The 20495-nt window shown below is 69.3% G+C and overlaps 2 protein-coding genes and 2 long non-coding RNA genes across 6 annotated transcripts; 3 read left to right on the top strand and 1 right to left on the bottom strand.

The window, feature by feature from the left end:
• The first annotated feature begins 4506 nt into the window (after positions 1-4506).
• LOC136995049 (N-alpha-acetyltransferase 40) lies at positions 4507-9028 on the top strand. Of its 3 annotated transcripts, XR_010886733.1 has the most exons (9): positions 4507-4596; positions 7106-7201; positions 7351-7403; positions 7527-7622; positions 7918-8076; positions 8185-8268; positions 8420-8497; positions 8622-8735; positions 8847-8925. XR_010886733.1 is itself a non-coding variant. In XM_067314738.1 (8 exons), exons 1-8 carry the CDS (start codon positions 4591-4593, stop codon positions 8986-8988), a joined length of 714 nt encoding a protein of 237 aa, XP_067170839.1. In that variant the 5' UTR covers positions 4507-4590; the 3' UTR covers positions 8989-9028. The 3 variants fall into 3 exon arrangements, 2 of the variants coding, with proteins under 2 accessions (XP_067170839.1, XP_067170840.1); XM_067314738.1 differs by lacking the exon at positions 8622-8735 and having other exon boundaries at positions 8847-9028; XM_067314739.1 differs by lacking the exon at positions 8847-8925 and having other exon boundaries at positions 8622-8838.
• Positions 9029-10353: 1325 nt separating this feature from the next.
• On the top strand, positions 10354-11184 carry LOC136995088 (uncharacterized). Its single transcript, XR_010886742.1, has 2 exons — positions 10354-10476; positions 10600-11184. It is a non-coding gene; the product is annotated as an uncharacterized lncRNA (long non-coding RNA).
• A 750-nt stretch (positions 11185-11934) lies between these two features.
• LOC136995048 (ubiquitin thioesterase OTUB1-like) lies at positions 11935-18555 on the top strand. Its single transcript, XM_067314736.1, is given in 8 exon segments — positions 11935-12005; positions 13093-13154; positions 13600-13698; positions 14149-14267; positions 15020-15104; positions 16740-16880; positions 16882-16935; positions 18301-18555. Coding segments are annotated over 7 exon segments (726 nt in total). The 5' UTR covers positions 11935-12005; positions 13093-13124; the 3' UTR covers positions 18499-18555.
• Positions 18556-18816: 261 nt separating this feature from the next.
• Positions 18817-19581, bottom strand: LOC136995052 (uncharacterized). The gene is made up of 3 exons (XR_010886735.1): positions 19502-19581; positions 19146-19227; positions 18817-19013 (listed from the first exon to the last, which is right to left on the bottom strand). It is a non-coding gene; the product is annotated as an uncharacterized lncRNA (long non-coding RNA).
• Positions 19582-20495: the final 914 nt, after the last annotated feature.

The following is a 20495-nucleotide window of genomic DNA, read 5'->3' as shown; positions in this document are numbered from 1 at the left end:
ACACGGGTCCGTGCGAACCCACACGGGTCCGTGCAAATCCCACACGGGTCCATGCAAACCCCACACAGGTCCGTGCAAACCCCACACGGGTCTGTGCAAACCCCACATGGGTCCATGCAAAACCCCTGCGTGTCCGTGTGACCCCACACGGGTCTGTGCGAACCCACACGGGTCCGTGCAAATCCCACACGGGTCCATGCAAAACCCCTGCGTGTCCGTGTGACCCCACACAGGTCCATGTGAACCCCACATGGGTCCGTGTGACCCCACACGGGTCCATGCAAACCCCACACGGGTCCGTGCAAACCCACACGTGTCTGTGTAAACAGTCACGAGTCCGTGCGAGCTCCACGCAGGACCATGGGAATCCCCCACAGATCTGTGCAAACCCCACACGGGTCCATGCAAAACCCCACACGGGTCCGTGCAAACCCACATGGGTCTGTGCAAATCCCACACGGGTCCATGTGACCCCACACAGGTCCGTGCAAACCCCACATGGGTCCATGCAAAACCCCTGTGTGTCCATGTGACCCCACACGGGTCCGTGCAAATCCCACACGGGTCCATGCAAAACCCCTGCGTGTCCGTGTGACCCCACACAGGTCCATGTGAACCCCACATGGGTCCGTGTGACCCCACACGGGTCCATGCAAACCCCACACGGGTCCGTGCAAACCCACACGTGTCTGTGTAAACAGTCACGAGTCCGTGCGAGCTCCACGCAGGACCATGGGAATCCCCCACAGATCTGTGCAAACCCCACACGGGTCCATGCAAAACCCCACACGGGTCCGTGCAAACCCACATGGGTCTGTGCAAATCCCACACGGGTCCATGTGACCCCACACAGGTCCGTGCAAACCCCACATGGGTCCATGCAAAACCCCTGTGTGTCCATGTGACCCCACACGGGTCCGTGCAAACCCCACACGGGTCCGTGCAAACCCCACACGGGTCTGTGCAAACAGCCACGAGTCCGTGCAAGCTCCACGCAGGACCATGGGAATCCCCCACGGATCTGTGCAAACCCCACGTGGGTCTGTGTGAACCCCCCTGTGTGTCTGTGGGAACGCTCACGTGTCCGTGGAAATGCTCACGTGTCCATGGGAACACTCACGTGTCCGTGGGAACGCTCACGTGTCCGTGGGAACGCTCATGTGTCCGTGGAAATGCTCACGTGTCCATGGGAACGCTCACGTGTCCGTGGAAATGCTCACGTGTCCATGGGAACACTCACGTGTCCATGGGAACGCTCACGTGTCCGTGGGAACGCTCATGTGTCCGTGGAAATGCTCACGTGTCCATGGGAACGCTCACGTGTCCGTGCGAACCCCACGCGGGTCGGTGCCAAACCCGTGCGTGTCCGTGCAAACGCCTCAGCACCTGCGTGGAGAGAGCGGCACACGCAAGCGCCACGCGGAGGGGCACATACAAGGGATGGGGACACGGCTCGCACACGCCAAGGGATGGGGACACGGGTCACACACACCAAGGGATGGGGACACGGGTTGCACATGCCAAGGGATGGGACACGGGTTGCACATGCCAAGGGACGAGGACATGGCTTGCACACGCCAAGGGACGGGGACACAGCTCGCACATGCCAAGGACGGGGACAAGGGTCGCACATGCCAAGGGACGGGGACACGGCTTGCACATGCCAAGGACGGGGACACAGCTTGTACACACCAAGGGACGGGGACACGTCTCACACATGGCAAGGACAGGGACACGTCTTGCACACGCCAAGGGACAGGGACAAGGGTCTCATACGGCAAGGGATGGGGACACAGTTCGCACATGCCAAGGGACAGGGACATGGGTTGCACACGCCAAGGGACAGGGACACAGCTCGCACACGCCAAGGACGGGAACACGTCTCGCACACGCGTGCCGTCCCTGCGCGACCCTTTTCCCTGCCGGCCCCTGCCGGGCGGCCCGGCGCCGGGGCGCGTGTGGGGCTGAGCCCCCCGGGGTCCCCCACACGTATGTGTGTGTGTGGGGGGGGTCACGCACACGCGTGTGGCTCACGTGTGCACGCACACGCCGGCGCGGCGCCGTCTCCCCGCGCTGCCCGGAGCCGAACAAAGAGCCCCGCCGCCATCTGCCGCTGCCCCCCCGCCGCTGTGGTGCGCACAAAGGCGTCGCCGTGGGCCGCCGTGGGGCTGGGAGCCCCCCCCCCGCCTCCCCCGGCGCACGCACACACACGTGTGGGGCAGGGCACACGCGTGTGCGGGGCGGGGGGGGCACGGGCGGCTGCTCGCCGCTGCGTCGGTCCTCGCGCCGTGGGGAGATGTGGGGCAGGTGGGGCCCCCCCCCTCCCCGCAGCGGGGCCGGGGGCTATGGGGCAGGCTGGGGGGCAGTGGGGCAGGGCATGGGGCAATGGGGCAGGTTGTGGGCTATGGGGCAGGTTGTGGGCTATGGGGCAGGCTGTGGGGCAGGCAATGGGGTGGGCAGTGGGGCAGAGGGGCAGGCTGTGAAGCAATGGGGCAGGTTATGGGGCAGTGGGGCAGGCCGTGGGGCACTGGGGCAGGCCACGGGGCAGCCATGGGTCTGTGGGGTGGGCAGTGGGGCAGGTCGTGGGGCAGTCATGGGGCAATGGGGGCAGCCATGGCGCAACCATGGGGCAGTGGGTCAGGCTGTGGGGCAGTGGGTGGGCAGTGGGGCAGCCATGGGGCAATGGGGCAGCTGTGGGGCAGTGGGGTAGACCATGGGGCAGCCGTGGGGCAGTGGGGCAGGTCATGGGCAGCAGGGCAGGCCATGGGGCAGCCATGGGGCTATGGGCAGTGGGGTGGGCAGTGGGGCAGGTTGTGGGGCAGCAGGGCAGGTTGTGGGGCAGCCGTGGGGCAGCCATGGGGCAGTGGGGCAGGTCATGGGGTGGCCGTGGGGCAATGGGGCAGCCGTGGGGCAGCGGGGCAGGTTGTGGGGCAGCCATGGGGCAGTGGGGCAGGCAGTGGGGCAGGTCGTGGGGCAGCCGTGGGGCAATGGGGCAGGTTGTGGGCAGCGGGGCAGGTCGTGGGCAGCTATGGGGCAATGGGGCAGCCGTGGGCAGCGGGGTGGGCAATGGGGCAGCCATGGGGCAATGGGGGAGCTGTGGGGCAGTGGGGCAGGTCATGGGGCAGCCGTGGGCAATGAGACAGGCTGTGGGGCAATGGGGCAGGTCGTGGGGCAGCCGTGGGGCAGTGGGGCAGGTCGTGGGGTAGCCGTGGGGCAATGGGGCAGGTCGTGGGGCAATGGGGCAGGTTGTGGGGCAGCCATGGGGCAGTGGGGCAGGTCGTGGGGCAGCTGTGGGGCAATGGGGCAGGTCATGGGGTGGCCGTGGGGCAGTGGGGCAGGTCGTGGGGCAGCCGTGGGGCAGCAGGGCAGGTTGTGAGGCAGCCGTGGGGCAATGAGACAGGCCGTGGGGCAGCCATGGGGCAGTGGGGCAGGTCGTGGGACAGCCGTGGGGCAGCGGGGCAGGTCGTGGGGTAGCCGTGGGGCAATGGGGCAGGTCGTGGGGCAATGGGGCAGGTTGTGGGGCAGCCATTGGGCAGTGGGGCAGGTCGTGGGGCAGCCGTGGGGCAGCGGGGCAGGTCATGGGGTGGCCGTGGGGCAATGGGGCAGGTCGTGGGGCAATGGGGCAGGTTGTGGGGCAGCCATCGGGCAGTGGGGCAGGTCGTGGGGCAGCTGTGGGGCAATGGGGCAGGTTGTGGGGCTGCTGTGGGGCAGTGGGGCAGGTCGTGGGGCAGCCGTGGGGCAGCGGGGCAGGTCATGGGGTGGCCGTGGGGCAATGGGGCAGGTCGTGGGGCAATGGGGCAGGTTGTGGGGCAGCCATGGGGCAGTGGGGCAGGTCGTGGGGCAGCTGTGGGGCAATGGGGCAGGTTGTGGGGCTGCCATGGGGCAGTGGGGCAGGTCATGGGGTGGCCGTGGGGCAATGGGGCAGGTCGTGGGGCAATGGGGCAGGTTGTGGGGCAGCCATGGGGCAGCAGGGCGGGTTGTGAGGCAGCCGTGGGGCAATGAGACAGGCCGTGGGGCAGCCATGGGGCAGTGGGGCAGGTCATGGGGTGGCCGTGGGGCAATGGGGCAGGTTGTGGGGCAGCCGTGAGGCAGCCGTGGGGCAGTGGGTGGAGCAGCGGGGCAGCCCCTCAGCGCGAGGGGCGGGGCGGGGCGGGGCGGGGCGGGGCGGGGCCGCCCGCTCTCCCGCCCTCCCGCCCTCCCAGCCAATCAGCGCCCAGCTGCCTTCGCGCCCAACGGCGCCGCCACGCGCCCGGCCGTTGGCGCCGCCGGCCGTCGCGCGCCTCCCTCTCCCCCCCCACCAAAACCCAACGCGGCGCATGCGCCCAGCGAGGGGGGTGGGCAGCGCCTCACCCCCCCCAACCAACCCGACCGCGCGCGCCTGCGCATTGCTCGCTCCCGCGCGCGGCGTCGCTCCCCCCCACCCACCCCACCCCGCGCGCAGGCGCAGTGGCGCGCTGGGCGGCCGGAGGCTCGCGCGCGTCGCGCTCCTCCCCCTCCCTCCCCCCCCCCCTATATATAGGGCGCGCTCCCGCGGGCGCCCCCTCAGTCCCCCCCGCGGCCCCCGCTCCGCCGCGCCGCCGAGCCGCTGCCATGGGGGTGAGTGAGGCCGCGCCGGGCGGGGCCGTGGGGTGAGGGGGGGAGGAGGAGGAGGAGGAGGAGGAGGAGGAGGAGGAGGCTTTGGAGGCCTGTCCTGAGGAGAAGGGGGGAGGGGCGAAGTTGGGGAGGCCGCTGGAGGGGGTGTGGGGGGAGATTTGGGGGCTCCCTGAAGGGGGGGGGGAAGAGGCTGAGGGGACGGGTTGGGATGTGTGTGAGGGGGTGTCTCTGAGGTGGGGGGAGGGCGACGTCTCGGGGGGAGGTGGAGGGGTTGGGGGGGGCTGTGGGGAGAGTTTAAGGGGGCTGTGGGGGAGGGTTGGGACTGGAGGCCGTGGAGGGGGGGTTTAGGGAGTCTCTGGGGGAAGGGTGGGAGTTTGGGCCACTTAGGGAGATTTTAGGGGGCTTTGGGGGGCTGTAGGGGATGGTTGGGATTTGGACGCTGTGAGGTGAGTTGAGGGGTTTTAGGGGGGCTGTAGGGATGGATTGGGATTTGGGGCACTGTGGGGTGAGTTGAGGGGTTTTGAGCGGATTTGTGTGGAATGAGTTGGGATTGGACACTATGGGGAGGATTTAGGGCTTTGGAGGAGTAAATATTGGGTATTTGGGGTGCTTGGGGAGAGTTTGGAAGTTTGGGGATCCAAAGGGGGCTTTGGGGCAGCCTGGGAGGAAGGGTGGGAGTTTGGGGCCCTGTGGGGAGAATTTGGAGGTTTTGTGGGGTCTGGGTCAGAAATGTGGGAATTTGGATGCCTGAAGGGTGATTGGGGCTTGGGGGGGGAACCCAGGAATTTGGGGTGCTCTGAGGGGATCTGGGGGTGTCCTGTGTGGGAAGGGTGGTGATTCGGGGCGCTCTGGGGCTGTTTGGAGGTTCGAGAGGGGAATTTGGGGACTGTCCCGAGGCGCTGGGGTCGTTCCAGGACAGCGCCCGGGGGGAGTTGGGACGCGGAGCTGCTGGACACGGCAGCGTTTACTGGGAAAACCGGGTGGCACTGGGGGGGAGCCAGGGGTGGCGCGGGGTCGAGCCGCGGCGCTGGGGTGACGCGGGGACAGCCAGCCTTTCGGAGCCGGGAAAACCAGCCCTCGCCGGAGGAGGACGACGGCAGGAGGTGCTGGAGAGGAGACGTCTTGGAGGAGGGAAGCGGAGAGAGAAGGGAATCACCGGGGGAGCTGGAGAAAAGAGGAACGGGGCAGGGGGGCCCTGCAGCCCTGGTGAAACGCAGGCAGAAATTCCCAGCGTGGATCCGGGAGGATCAGGACAGGCACGAGCTTTGTCGGAACCGGACGGAGCCCAAACTGGGAGCCGATGAAGACGTCGCCCTGCGGCCTCAGGCACGAGCCAAAGGGAGATTTTCGGGTCGGCCGAGGCGGTCGCTCCTTCGGACACGCTGGACCCAGATGGAAAACGTCCAACAGTGAGCGAGCGAGGAAAAAGTGACGCTCCGAACGTTCCTGAGCTGAAAACGCTGTAATTTCCCTGCCCCGGGATGCTGACAGCGAAGCCGCCTTTGCTTTCGGAGAGAAACTCTTCCCGTTCCCGGCGGCGTTTGCAAGTGTCTCTCCCGGGAAATCGTCCTTTTCGCTCTTGGTTTGGGACGGGCCGACGCCAAGGAATCCGCATCGCCCCGCGAAGCCGAAGTTGCTCCTCGCTGCGATGCCCCGCTGGATCCAGACCCTGTTTCCGGGCACGCACCGCCCTCCACTCCCTGCTGCCGAAACCTCTTAAAATCAATGATGTGAAGCCCGCTGGAATCTTTGATTTATTCTTTATTTTTCCCTCTGGGCTTCCCACTCATGGCAGAGCTAAAAATAAACCACTGAGCTGCCGAGTTCGGAGGAGCTACCGTGCGCTGCAGGGTGTCCTGAAGCCCGGGATCTACTGCCGGATCGCAGAGCCGGTTGTCCCAGGTTGTCCCCATCCCGCCTCGGTGTTAAACCCCCTCGTCGAGAGGCCGAAGCATGGACACGCCGTCACGACCGTCCGAGACCGCTGGCCGAGGAAAGGGAGCGCGCGGGGAGTTTCCCTGCTGTGATTCCCGCTCTGGAGATGGAAGCAGCTACTGGACGCCCTCGTCTCCCTCGCATGCTTCTCGGGAATGCTCTTAGTTCCGACATCGAGATGCATCGCCGATGGCGCTGGCATCCGCCGGGATTTGGGCACCCCGCTCGCTCCGGAAAAACCGCCGCCGTGGAGCGCCTGTCCTGATGCTGCCGCGCTCGGTGCCGCTTTTCTCCCGGCTTCCCCCAAAGGAGCTGGGCGCGGAGGCCGTGGTGCGTCCGACCTGTGTCCCGCCTGGCGGGGTGGAACCTTCCCGCCCAACCGATTGTGGACGCCGCTTGCTTTTCTTTTTTTAATAAACCGTCTAAAATTCCTTAAAACGCTCTCTGGTATCAACCTGTTTTGACCGAGAATAAACGGCCGCCGGCGAGCGATATCCCGTCCGTTCTTGGCGTGCTGCCGGGGCGAGAGGGGTCGGCAACGCGTCCCGTAACCCCCCCCCAAATCCTCTTATTCCAGAGAAAATCGAGCAAAGCCAAGGAGAAGAAGCAGAAGCGCCTGGAGGAGCGGGCCGCCATGGACGCCGTCTGCGCCAAGGTGGAGGCGGCCAACAAAGTGAGCGCAGAAAACGGGGTGGAAAAAGGGGTTCTCCGGAGGCGGGGGGGGCTGCGCCGCCTCTCCCCGGCCGCCCCTCTCCGTTTGCCGCCGGTTTTCCGGGGTGCCATTCGCCTCTGTGCCTCCCCCCCCCCCCCAACCCTTTGCAGCTCGAAGACCCCTTGGAAGCCTTCCCGGTGTTCAAGAAATACGACAGGAACGGGTGAGGGCCGGCACGGTGGGGCCCGGGGGGGCACGTGCCCCCCTCCGCCGCCCCGCTGAGCCGCTCCCGCCGCCCCCCCTCCCCCCCCGCCGCTTTCACTCCCCCCCCGCCGCTTTCCCGCAGCCTCAACGTCTCCATCGAGTGCAGACGGGCGTCGGGTCTGGACCGCGCCACCGTCGACTGGGCCTTCGAGCTCACCAAAACCAACATGCAGGCGCTGTAAGTGCGGGCGCGGCGGTGCCACCGTCCCCCCCCCTCCCCGTGCGCCGGAGCAGAGCCCTGTCCGACGCCGTCTCCCCACCCGGAAACCCCTTCCGGCTCTGCGGACCGGCTCGGGTCATCCCGAAACCTCCCGAAGCGGCGGTGCAACGCTCCTCCCAGCCCTGCTCGCCGTTTTAAATGGGAGAAGGGATTTTTTTTAATGCCCCCGCGGCAGTGAAAGCACAAGTTTTTGGTGGGGATGGGAACAAGGTGCCATGGGGCCGGGCGGGTGTTTTCCCCCCCCTCTCGCCAGGTACGAGCAGAGCGAGTGGGGCTGGAAAGACCGGGAGAAACGGGAGGAGCTGACGGACGACCGGGCTTGGTACCTGCTGGCCCGGGACGGCAGCTCGGAGCCCGTGGCCTTCTCGCACTTCCGCTTCGACGTCGAGTGCGGCGACGAGGTGCTCTACTGGTGGGTGCCGCCCTCCCCGGAACGGGCCCCCGTTCCGCCGTTTTCCCCTCAGCAGGACGCTGGGAATTCTTTTTCCTCCTTTTTTTTTTTTTTCCCCCCCTCCACCAGCTACGAGGTGCAGCTGGAGAGCAAAGTGCGGCGGAAAGGGCTGGGCAAGTTCCTCATACAGATCCTGCAGCTGGTGGCCAACAGGTGAGAGCGGTGGTGGCCACCGCGCCGGGCGTCACACCGCTGCGCGGGGTTGGGGGGGACGGGGGGGGGGCCCCCGCTCGCTTGCTCGCTCGTTAGCCGGGTGTGGGGCTCCAAACGAGCTCGGCGCTGTTTGTTCTCCCCCTCCCCGCAGCACCCAGATGAAGAAAGTCATGCTAACGGTATTTAAACACAATCACGGCGCCTACCAGTTCTTCAGAGACGCGTTACAGTAAGCGCCTTATCCCAACTTCCCCCTTTTCCCGTGTTTTTCCCCCCCCCACCCCTTCCCAGCCGCCGGGGGTGCGGGAGGGAGGGCGCCCGCGTAACCGCCTGTTCGCCCGACTGTCTTGCAGCGCGCTGGCGCCGCGGCGCGGAAGGGGGCCGGTGTAGACTTAGGATGGCGGGGGAGATTTGGGTGGAGTGGTGCGAAGGGGACCCGGCCGGCCGCTGGACGGCAGCCTGCAGAGGTGGGTGCGCGCGGCGCCGGCCGTCCATCCGTCTGTCCATCCGTCCATCCGTGCGTCCCGCTGTCCGGCCCGGCGCCCGCTGACGCCTCGCGCCCGCCCTCGGCCCCGCAGGTTCGACGTGGACGACTCCTCGCCCAGCGCCTCGGGCTGCTGCGGCGACGACTGCTCCTACGAGATCCTCAGCCGCCGCACCAAGTTCGGCGAGAGCCAGCAGGGGCACGGCGGCGGCCACTGCGGCGGCTGCTGCCACTGAGCGCCGCCCTTCCTCCTCCTCCTCCTCCTCCTCCTCCTCCTCCTCCGGGCACCGCTCACCCCCCCCCGGTGTGGTGAGTCCCCCCCACCGCCCTTTCGGGGGGCTCCCGGGGGAGGAAGCGGCCTCCGGCGCCTCCTCTGGGCATTGGGGTTTTTTTAATTATTGTTTTTGGGTTTTTTTTCCCCCCCGTTTTTTTCTTTTTCCTTCTTTTATTTTATTTTTTTAACACCTCGCTGGAATCGAAGGGACCCCCCCCCAGCCCCCCCACCCCTTTTTGCATCGGTTTTGTTTGTACGTTACCAATAAAAACACTTTGTCGACGCCTCGTGCTGGCCCCTTCCCTGGGTGGGGTTTTTTTTTGGGGGGGGGGGCAGGACGCCTGGGTCCCTCCCCAGCCTTGTTCACCCCCCCTATATGGCACCTCCAGGGCTGGAGGACTCCATTTCCCAGCAGGCCTTGCAGCTGCCATTCCCCCAATGACAGCTCCCAGCATGCTTTGCTTCTCCCCTCCCAAGCTGCGGGGGGGGGGGGGGGACATGGAGCGCTGCTGCCGTGTGCCGTGATGGGGGACACACTAGCATGGGGACACATGCACAGCTGCACATGCCAGCACAGGACATGTGAGCACATGGCTGAACATGGAACCCCAGACATGTGCACACAGGACACGCCAACGTGGACACGGGGGCTGTGATTGAGGCAGCGGGGCACACATGGGGTGCACAAGCATGGGCACACGCAGAGCTGGACATGCAGAGGACACGCAAGCACAGAGGTGTGCTGCTGGACACGCAAGGGGTGGGAACACAGATGCACATGCAGCTGGACACAGGGGTGAACACGCAGACATGGAGGGGCAGCTGCATGGACACGCAGCGTGGCTGCACGTGGGGACATGCAACAACATATCATGGCCGCAGGGAGAGTGTGGCGTGGGGCAGGGCACATGCCTGCATATGTATGACAAGGGGGGTGGGTCCCAATGGGAGGGGGCGGGGCTTGGCACAGAGGGGGCGGGGCCGAGCCCAGACACTGAGACAGGTGAAGCAGTGTGTGGAGGGGCGGGGCCAAGAGTGGAGGGGCGGGGCCGAGCCCAGGGGCTGAGGTGGATGAAGCTGTGTGGAGGGGGCGGGGCTGAGTGCAGAGGGGCGGGGCCGAGCCCAGGCACTGAGGTGGGTGAAGCTGAGTGTGGAGGGGGCGGGGCTTGATGCAGAGGGGGCGGGGCCGAGCCTGGGAGCTGACATGTGAAGCTGAGCGTGGAGGGGGCGTGGCCGAGCGCGCAGGAGGCGTACCCTCGCCGCCCGGCCACGCCCCTCCCTCCGCGCCAGCCGCCGCCGGAAGTGACGCGACTGCCGCTTCCGCCGCTGTCCGCCGCCATGCTGCCCGCCGCCCGCCTGGCCCGCGCTCTGCTGCGCCCCGCGGGGCGGGCCCGGCCCGGCGCGGCGCGGCCTCATCTCGGGGCCGCCGCAGCAGCCGCTGGGGCTCGCGGTGAGCACCGGGACCGGGGCCGGGACGTTGAGGGGGCGGCGGCGGGAGGTGGCGGGGGGGGGGAGGCCGGGGGAGCGGGTGACCTTGGCGGCGCCGGTGGCGCTCACGGGGCTCTGCCCGCAGGAGACCGTCGTGGGCTTCGCCGCCATGTTCCTGAGCTGTCTGGGCCCGGCCGCCTGGGTGCTGGCGAACCTCGAGGACTACAAGAAACGGGAGTGACCCCCCCCCCCCGGCCCCTCCCGCCGCACCGCGACCCCCCCCCCGCCGCTGAGACCCTCTGCCGGCACCGCACCGGCACCGAGACACCCCCCCCCGGGACCAGCGCGACTCTGCAGCGGGACCGCCACGGGGGCACCGAACCGGGACCCTGCACCGGCACCACTGGGGACGACAAGGGACCCCACGGGGACCCCCGTTAGCGCCAGGACCCCGCACCGGGACCACCAGGGACCCCCGTTAGCACCGGGACCCCCGCACCGGGACCACCGGGGACCCCTCCGGGACCACCGGGACCCCCATTAGCACCCGGGGCCCTGTCCCGGGGCCATCGGGAACCCTGTTAGCCCCTGGGACCCTGCACTGGGCCCACCGGCGACCCCCCCGGGACCCCCAGTAGCCCCGGGACCCTGCACCGGGACCACCGGGGCCCCCCCAGGACCACTGCGGTGGTGCCCGCCCCCCAATAAAGGCCGCTTGATGCTCTGCCCACTTCCGCCTGTCTCTGCCCGGATGCCTGGGTCCCCCGGGGGGGGGGTGATGTCACCTGGGCTTGCTCTGAGGTCACTGGGTGACATCAGAGCCCTGGAAAAGGGGTGGGGTGGGGGGTGCTCTGTGGTGAAGCTCAGTCCTCCGGGGGTGGTTGCTAGGGGATGGGGGCTGTTGCTAGGGGATGAGGGTGGTTGCTAGGAGATGAAGACAGTTGCTGGGGTGGTTGCTAGGGGCAGTTCCTAGGGATGGGGGCTGTTGCTGGGGCCTGGTGGTGAAGGTGGTTGCTGGGGTGGGGGCTGTTGCTAGGGGATGAGGGTGGTTGCTAGGGATGGTTGCTAAGGGATGGGGCTGTTGCTGGGGTGGTTGCTGAGGAAGACAGTAGTTGCTAGGGGCTGGGATTGAGAGCGGTTGCTAGGGAGGTCCAGGTGAGGGTGGTTGCTAGGTGCAGTTGCTAGGTCACCGTGACGGTTGCCAGGGGCGGAGCCTGTTGCGAGGGACCAGTTCCTGTTGCTAGGGCTAGTGCTGGTTGCTAGGGGGCGGTGCCGGTTGCTAGGGGGCAGTACCGATTGCCTGGGGAGGTGCCGGTTGCCAGGGGCGGAGCCCGTTGCTAGGGGCGGAGCCGGCTGCCAGGCCCGGTGCGGGCTGCCGGAGGCGGTTGCTAAGGCGGGCCCGGTCGCCAGGGGCGGTTGCTAGGGGCCGGGAGCGCTTCCGGCGGGGCGGGCGGCGACCCGGAAGTGCTGCGGGGTGCGGGGCTGCAGCAGCAAGATGGCGGCGGAGGAGCCTCAGCAGAAGCCGGAGCCGCTGGGGGGGGGACGCGGACGGTAACGGCGCCGCCGCGGGGGGGCTCGGGGGGGGCCCGGCGGGATCCTGCGGCCGGGCCCCCCCCCCCTCGGGGCCGGTCCCCGCGCCCCCATCGGCCCGCGGGGGTCCGATCCCCCCCCCCCGGCCGGGCCCCGCCACCCCCACGGGGGTCCCCCCCCCGGCGGGAGCCCATCGCGCCCCGGTGACCCACAGACCCCCCCCCGGCCGGATCCCCCCCCGGAGCCCCGTTACCCCCCCGAGGACCCCCGTAATGACCCCCCCCGGGGCCCCTCAATATCCCAAACGGGGATCCCCGCAATGGGGCGCGGCCCCCCCCCCATGGGGACCCCCCAATGGCGCCCCGACCCCCCCCCTCGGGGACCCCCCTTATGGGGCTTGGCTACCCCACGGAATCCCCGAGGCCCCCCAAAAAAACCCCAGTGGGCCCCCGATCCCTTCCCCCAACCCCCCCAAACCGCAATGGGGGCCCCGAGACCCCCATGGGGACCCCCCCACTGCCCCCAAAACCCCCAGTGGGAGCCCTGATACCCCATGGACCCCCCCCTGCTGCCCCCCAAAACCCCAATGGGGGCCCAAATACCCCCCATTGCCTGCCTGGGCCCCCAATACCCGCAGTGGGGCCCCAACACCACCTCGGAGACCCCCCCTCATGGGGCCCCCGATACCCCACGACCCCCCCCCGCTGCCCCCCAAGCCCCCCAATGGGGCCCCGATACCCCCCGGCGACCCCCACAAAACCCCTAGTGGAGCCCCAACCCTCCAAAACCCCAGTGGGGAACCCCAATACCCCCCCATGACCTCCCCCAAACCCCCAGTGGGGGCTCTGATATCCCCACGGACCCCCCCGCGTGGCCCCCCCAAAACCCCCCTCGGGGACCCCCTTAATTGGATCCCTGTTTCCCCCCACCCCTACCCCAGAACTCTTCCATTGCCCCTCCTCAGCCACAGGGGCATTTTGGGGGTGCAGAACCCCGAGGGGTCCCCCAAAATGGGGGTGAGCATTGTGGGGGGGGGAAGGGCCGGACTCCTGGGTCTGTTTTGGCCGGGGAGGGGGGTGATTTGACCCCCCACCCCCCCACCCCGCAGGAGTGAACTGCCTGGCCTACGACGAAGCCATCATGGCGCAGCAGGACCGGATCCAGCAGGAGGTGAGGGCGGGGGAGGAGGGGGGGGGTGTCCCCAAAATCCCTCCCCCCCCCCTCCCGGGACCCCCCCAAAACCGCTACGTTCCCCCCTCAAAACCGGGGGAAAACAACTCCCCCCCCCCCCCCCCCCCCAACCGCGGGCCTTTAGCGCGGAGCTTCCCCCCCCCCCGCGGCAGGGCGGCCGCGAACTACAACTCCCAGCGTGCCCCGCGGCGGCGGGGGGCGGGGCGGAGAGTGGGGGGGGTGGCGCCGCGGTGCAGGCTGGGAGCTGCAGTCATCGGGCTCCTCTCTGCGGCGGGGGCCTCCGCGGACTGCAACTCCCAGCGTGCCCCGCGGCGGGGCGAGGCTGGGCGGAGAGGGGGGCGGCGCCGCGGGGCACGCTGGGAGTTGTAGGCGGCTCCCCCCCCTTTCCACCGGGGCCGCATCCTGACCCGCGGCTCCGGCGCAGATCGCGGTGCAGAACCCGCTGGTGTCGGAGCGCCTGGACCTGGCGGTGCTCTACAAGGAGTACGCCGAGGACGACCACGTCTACCAGGAGAAAATCAAGGTACCCACGCCGCCCCAGCACTGGGAGCTCCGTCGTGATGCCGGGAACCCCACTGTGACACCAGTTTGGGACTGGGAGCCCCGTCACGGCACCAGTTTGGGACTGGGAGCGCCGTCATGGCACCGGGAGCCCCGGCACGGCACCGGTTTGGCACTGGGAGGCCCGTTGTAGGGCTGGGAGCCCTCTCACAGTGCTGGGAATCCCGTCGTGGTGCCAGTTTGGCACTGGGAGGCCCGTGGTGGCACTGGGAGCCCTGTCACAGCACTGGGAACCCCGTGGTGGCACTGGGAGCCCTGTCACAGCACTGGTTTGGCACTGGGAGTCCTGGCACAGCGCTATGGCACATCGCTGCGGGCCCCAGGGTGTCCCCAACCCCCCCGAGAAGTCCCCCGCGCCCCCGGGACCGGCAGGGCCCGGTGTCACCATGTCCCCGTGTCCCCGCGTCCCCAGGACCTGCTGCAGAAGTACTCGTACATTCGCAAGACGCGGCCAGACGGCAACTGCTTCTACCGGGCCTTCGGCTTCGCCCACCTCGAGGCCCTGCTGGAGGACGGCCAGGAGCTGCAGCGGTGCGCCCGGACGCCGGGGCCCCTCGGACGCCGGGGTCCCATGGGGGGGGTGCCACCTGGACGCCGGGGCCCCTCGGACGCCTGGGCCCCATGGGGGGGGTGCCACCTGGACACCGGGGCCCCTCGGACACCGGGGTCCCATTGGGGGGGGGGTGCCCGGACGCCAGGGCCCCTCAGATACTGGGGTCCCAGAAAGGGGGGGGTCACCAGGACGCCTGGGTCCCCTGGGGCGATGGGACCTGGCTGAGGGCCCAGGCGTCCAGGCTCCAGGTGAGAGCACTGAGGGGTTGAGCAGGAGCCTCGTTAGCAGAGCGGCTGCTAACGAGCCCCTCGTTACCCTGAGATGGGGGCCCAGCTGGGCCCAGACACCTGGGCCCCCTGGGAGAGGGGGGGGCAGAGGGGTGGGGGGGACCCAGCCGAGGGCCCAGGCGTCCGGGCCCCCAGGTGAGGGCACTGAGGGGCTGGGCAGGAGCCTCGTTAGCGGAGCGGCTGCTAACGAGCCCCTCGTTACCCTGAGATGGGGCCCAGCTGGGCCCGGACGCCTGGGCCCCTGGGAGGGGGGAAGGGGGGCTGTGGGGGGGGGGGGGGGGGGAGCTGGGATGCCCGGACGCCTGGGTCCCCGGTTGGGGGGGGAGGGAAGCAGGGCCCCCCCCCGGACGCCTGGGCCCCCCCCCCCGGACGCCTGGGCCCCCTCCCGGACGCCTGGGCCCCCCCCCGGCGGCGGCAGCAGCCCTTCTCTCTCTGCGGGGCAGGTTCAAGGAGATCTCGGCCCGCAGCAAGGACGACCTGGTGGCCCAGGGCTTCACCGAGTTCACGATCGAGGACTTCCACAACACGGTGCGACCCCAGGGCGCGGGGGGGGGCGCGGGGGGGACGCGGAGGGGACGTGGGGACATGCGGGGACACGCGGGGGGACGCCCCGGGGCTGGGGCAGAGATAGCACAGCTGGAGCTGAGACCGGGCCAGCTCGTGACACAAGCGCACACGTGCCCATGAGCCCGGGTCCCAGCTGCACGTGTCCCCCCATGTGCCACGTGCTCCCCCCTGTCCCCATGATGCCTGGTGTGTGTCCCCCCCCATGACACGTGTCCCCCCCGCCACACGCGTCCCCTCGGCCCCGCGACACATGTCACATGTTCCCCTGTGACGTGTGTCCTCTGCGACGTGTCCCCCCCGCGTGATGCGTCCCCGTTCCCCCCTACGTGATGTGTGTGGCATGTCCTTGTGTGTCCCCACGTGTCCCTGTGCACCGTGTGTCTCCGTGTGTCCCTGTGCGTGCCGTGTCCCCTTGCACGGCATGTCCCTGCACGTCCCCGCACGTCCCCGCGCTTCACACCGCGTCGCGGCGTGTTCCCTCCTGTCCCCCCCACCGTGTCCTTGCGTTTCCCCACGTGTCCCCATGTGCGGCGCATCCCCGTGCGTCCCCACGCATCGTCGCGTGTCCCCACGTGTCCCCACGCACGGTGCGTCCCCATGTGTCCCTGCACGTCCCCGCGTGTCGCGGTGTGTCCCCACGTGTCCTTGTGTCCCTGCGTGTCTCCATGCGCTGCTGCATGTCGTGGCGTGTCCCTGTGTCCCCACGTGTCCCCATGCGCTTCCACGTGTCGTAGCGTGTCCCTGCATGTCCCTGTGTCCCTGTGTGTCCCCACACACCCCCGCGTGTCCTAGCGTGTCCCTGGGTCCCCACGTGTCCCCATGCACCCCCACATGTCCTAGTGTGTCCTTGGGGCCCGGGGGTCCCCACACCCCCTCGCGTGCCATAGCGTGTCCCTGGGTCCCCACGTGTCCCCACACACCCCCATGTGTCATAGCGTGTCCCCGGGTCCCCGCATGTCCTCACACACCCCCGCGTGTCCTAGCGTGTTCCTGTGTCCCCATGTGTCCCCACCCCCCCCGCGTGTCATAGTGTGTCCCTGGGTCCCCACATGTCCCCACACACCCCCACGTGTCATAGCATGTCCCCGGGTCCCTGCATGTCCTCGTGCACCCCCACGTGTCACAACGTGTCCTCGCGTGTCCCTGCGTCCGCGCGTCCCTGTGTGTCCCCGTGCACCCCCACGTGTCACGACGTGTCCTCGCGTGTCCCTGCGTCCGCGCGTCCCTGCGTGTCCCCGTGCACCCCCACGTGTCACGACATGTCCTCGCGTGTCCCTGCGTCCGCGCGTCCCTGTGTGTCCCCGTGCACCCCCCACGTGTCACGACGTGTCCTCGCGTGTCCCTGCATCCGTGCGTCCCTCCGCGTCCCCGTGCACCCCCACGTGTCACGACATGTCCTTGTGTGTCCCTGCATCCACATGTCCCTGCGTGTCCCCGTGCACCCCTACGTGTCACGACGTGTCCTCGCGTGTCCCTGCATCCGTGCGTCCCCCCCGCGTCCCCGCGTGTCCCCGTGCACCCCCGCGTGTCCCCCCCGCGCACCCCCCCCCCGCGCGCCCCGGTGCACGGCGTGACGGGCGGCGGGGCGCCCCGCAGTTCATGGAGCTCATCGAGCAGGTGGAGCGGCGGGTGCCGGTGCCGGAGCTGCTGGCGGCCTTCAACGAGCCGAGCACCTCGGACTACCTGGTGGTCTACCTGCGCCTGCTCACCTCGGGCTGCCTGCAGCGCCACCCGCCGCTTCTTCGAGCAGTTCCTCGAGGGCGGCCGCAGCATCAAGGAGTTCTGCCAGCAGGTGGGGGCGTGCGCGGGCCTCGCACGGGGCGCGCACGGGGCGCGCACGGCCGCGCACGGCTTTGCAGGGCCACCCAAAGCCCCTTGCCGCTCTCGCGTTCCCTCCAACCGCCCCCTACAACCCTCGTGCGGCCCTTGCACGGGGTGCACACGGGCCTTGCATGGCCTTGCACGGCCACCCGAAGCCCCTCGCCGCTCTCGTGTTCCCTCCAACAGCCCCCTGCAACCCTTGCGCGGCCTCGCACGGGGCGCACACAGGGTGCGTACAGCTTTGCACGGCCACCCAAAGCTCCTCGCCACTCTCGCACGCCCTCTAACCACCCCCAACAGCCCTCGCACGGCCTCGCACGGCCCTTGCACGGCCGCCCAAAGCCCCTCACTGCTCTCGTGTTACCTCTAACAACACCCTACAACCCTCGTGCGGCCTCGCATGGCCTTGCGTGGGGTGCACATGGGCCTCGCACGGCTTTGCATGGCCACCCGAAGCCCCTCGCCCCTCTCGTGCTCCCTCCAACAGCCCCCAACAGCCCTTGTGCAGCCTCGCACGGCCTTGCACGGCCTCGCACGGGGCGTGCGCAGGTCTCGCACAGCCCCCCAAAGCCCCTCGCAGCTCTTGTGCTCCCTCCGACAGCCCCCCTGGCCCTCGCACGGGCCTTGCACGGGCCTTGCACGGCCCCCCGAAGCCCCTCGCCGCTCTCGTGCTCCCTCCGACAGCCCCCCACGGCCCTCGCACGGGCCTCGCACGGACTCACGTGGCCCTCGCACGCCCCTGTGCCCCCTCTTGCACGAGGAGGTCCCCAGATCCCTTGCACGTTCCCCGTGCCCCCTCGCACGCCCCCCAGCCCCTCGCACGGCCCTCTTGCACGGGGAGGTCCCTGTGCCCTTGCACAACCCCAGACCCCTTGCACACCCCTGTGCCCCCTCGCACGCCCCCAGCCCCTTGCACGCCCCCGTGCCCCCTCTTGCACGGGGAGGTCCCCAGCCCCCTCGCACACCCCCAGCCCCCTCACACGCCCCCGTGCCCCCTCTTGCACGAGGAGGTCCCCAGCCCCCTCGCACACCCCCAGCCCCCTCGCACGCCCCCGTGCCCCCTCTTGCACAAGGAGGTCCCCAGATCCCTTGCACAGGGACACCCCCAACCCCTCGCGCGCCCCTGTGCCCCCTCGCACGCCCCCAGCCCCTCGCACGCCCCCGTGCCCCCTCTTGCACAAGGAGGTCCCCAGATCCCTTGCACGGGGACACCCCCAGCCCCCTCGCACGCCCCTGTGCCCCCTTGCACGCCCCCAGCCCCTCGCCCGCCCCCTCTCGCACGGGGAGCGGCCCCCCCCCGGCCCCCCCCCCCCGGGCTGACGGCGCGGCCCCGCAGGAGGTGGAGCCCATGTGCAAGGAGAGCGACCACATCCACATCATCGCGCTGGCGCGGGCGCTGCACGTCTCCATCCTGGTGGAGTACATGGACCGGGGCGAGGGCGGTGCCACCAACCCGCACGTCTTCCCCGAGGGCTCCCAGCCCCGCGTCTACCTGCTCTACCGCCCCGGCCACTACGACATCCTCTACAAGTGAGCGGTCTCCTCGCGCGACGGGGACGCGGCCCCTCGTGCAACCGGGACGCCGCCCCGTGTGCGACGGCGATGCCGCCCCTCGTGCAACGAGGACGCGGCCCCTCGTGCGACGGAGCTGCGGCCCCTCGTGCGACGGGGATGCTGCCCCTCGTGCGACGGAGCTGCGGCCCCTCATGCGATGGGGACGCGGCCCCTCGCACGAGGATCCCCCCCCCCGGCGCCGCCCCGCGGGGTAATAAAGAAGCCGCCGGCCCCACGTGCGGCTCCGGCTGTTTATTTGCGGCGTTTTGGGGTTTTGGGGCGGGAAGGGGGTGGGGGGGGCACCCCAAAGTGCCCCCTCCCCACCCCCGGAGGGGACCCAGGCGTCCAGGGAGGGTCCCGGGTTGTTCGTGTGCACCCCCAGCCGAGGGGCCCAGGCGTCCGGGTGTCCAGGAGGGGGGCCGAGGCGTCCGAGTGCCCCATGGCGGGGGTGGGCGTGGGGGTCCAGGTCTCGCACGGCTCTTGCCGGGGCTCAGGCTGGAAAAGAAGGAGGGAAACAAGGCTGAACCGGGGTTTTTGCCCCCCCCAAGGGCAGTTTTACCCTCCCCGGGGCAGTTTTTGGCCCCCCCCCAGGGTAGTTTTTGCCCCCCCCCCGCCCCGGGGCCGTACCCAGGGGGAAGTAGAGCGGCAGTTTGCTGCGGTAAATCTCCTCGTCCTTCTCCAGGAAGACGCAGATGAGGATCCGGTCGACCTGCGGGGCGGGCAGGCGGGCGGCGCTCGGCCCTCGTGCAAGACCCTCGTGCGAGCTCCGACCCTCGTGCGAGACCCTCGTGCGAGACCCTCATGCGAGCCGCGGCCCCTGTGCAAGCTCTGACCCTCGTGCAAGCTCTGACCCTCGTGCGAGCTCCGACCCTCGTGCGAGCCGCGGCCCCCATGCAAAGCCCCTCGCACGAGGCGCAGCCCCCCCCCCGGCGGCCGTGCCCCCTCACACACGCGTGTGTGTTCACACTCGCGCTCGCACTCGCCTTGGCCGCGTTCTCCTCCAGCCACAGCCGCAGCGTCCGCAGCACCACGTCGGCCGCCGCCTCGCTGGGGTAACCTGGGGCCGCGCGCAGACTGCCCCAAACTGCCCCCAAACCGCCCCGAACTGCCCCAGAGTGCCCCAAACTGCCCCACAGCTGCCCCAAACTGCCCCAGACTGCCCCAAACCGCCCCACAACTGCCCCAAACCACCCCGAACTGCCCCAGAGTGCCCCAAACTGCCCCACAGCTGCCCCCAAACCACCCCACACTGCCCCACAACTGCCCCAAACTGCCCCCAAACCGCCCCCGAACTGCCCCAGAGTGCCCCACAACTGCCCCCTGCACCCCCAGACTGCCTCAGAGTGCCCTGAACTGCCCCACAACTGCCCCCAAACTGCCCCCAAACCGCCCCGAACTGCCCCAGACTGCCCCACAACTACCCCTCGCACCCCCAGACTGCCCACAACTGCCCCCGCAACTGCCCCCGAACTGCCCCAGACTGCTCCACAACTGACCCCCGCACCCCCAGACTGCCCCAAACCGCCCCACAACTGCCCCAAACTGCCCCCAAACCGCCCCGAACTGCCCCAGAGTGCCCCGAACTGCCCCACAACTACCCCCAAACCACCCCAGACTGCCCCAAACCGCCCCACACTGCCCCACAACTGCCCCAAACTGCCCCCAAACCGCCCCGAACTGCCCCAGAGTGCCCCAAACTGCCCTGAACTGACCCAGAGTGCCCCACAACTACCCCCCGCACCCCCAGACTGCCTCAGAGTGCCCTGAACTGCCCCACAACTGCCCCCAAACTGCCTCCAAACCGCCCCAAACCGCCCCAGACTGCCCCACAACTGCCCCCCGCACCCCCAGACTGCCCCCAAACCGCCCCAAACTGCCCCCACTACTGCCCCGAACCGCCCCAGACTGCCCACAACTTCCCCAGACTGCCCCACAACTGCCCCGAACTGCTGCAAACTGCCCCAAACCACCCCACAA

This window comes from Apteryx mantelli, chromosome 37 (assembly GCF_036417845.1).
Source record: "Apteryx mantelli isolate bAptMan1 chromosome 37, bAptMan1.hap1, whole genome shotgun sequence".
Classification (NCBI taxonomy): Eukaryota; Metazoa; Chordata; class Aves; order Apterygiformes; family Apterygidae; genus Apteryx; species Apteryx mantelli.
Note: the sequence above shows the minus strand (reverse complement) of the source record. Positions and strands in the feature narration are given on the sequence as shown.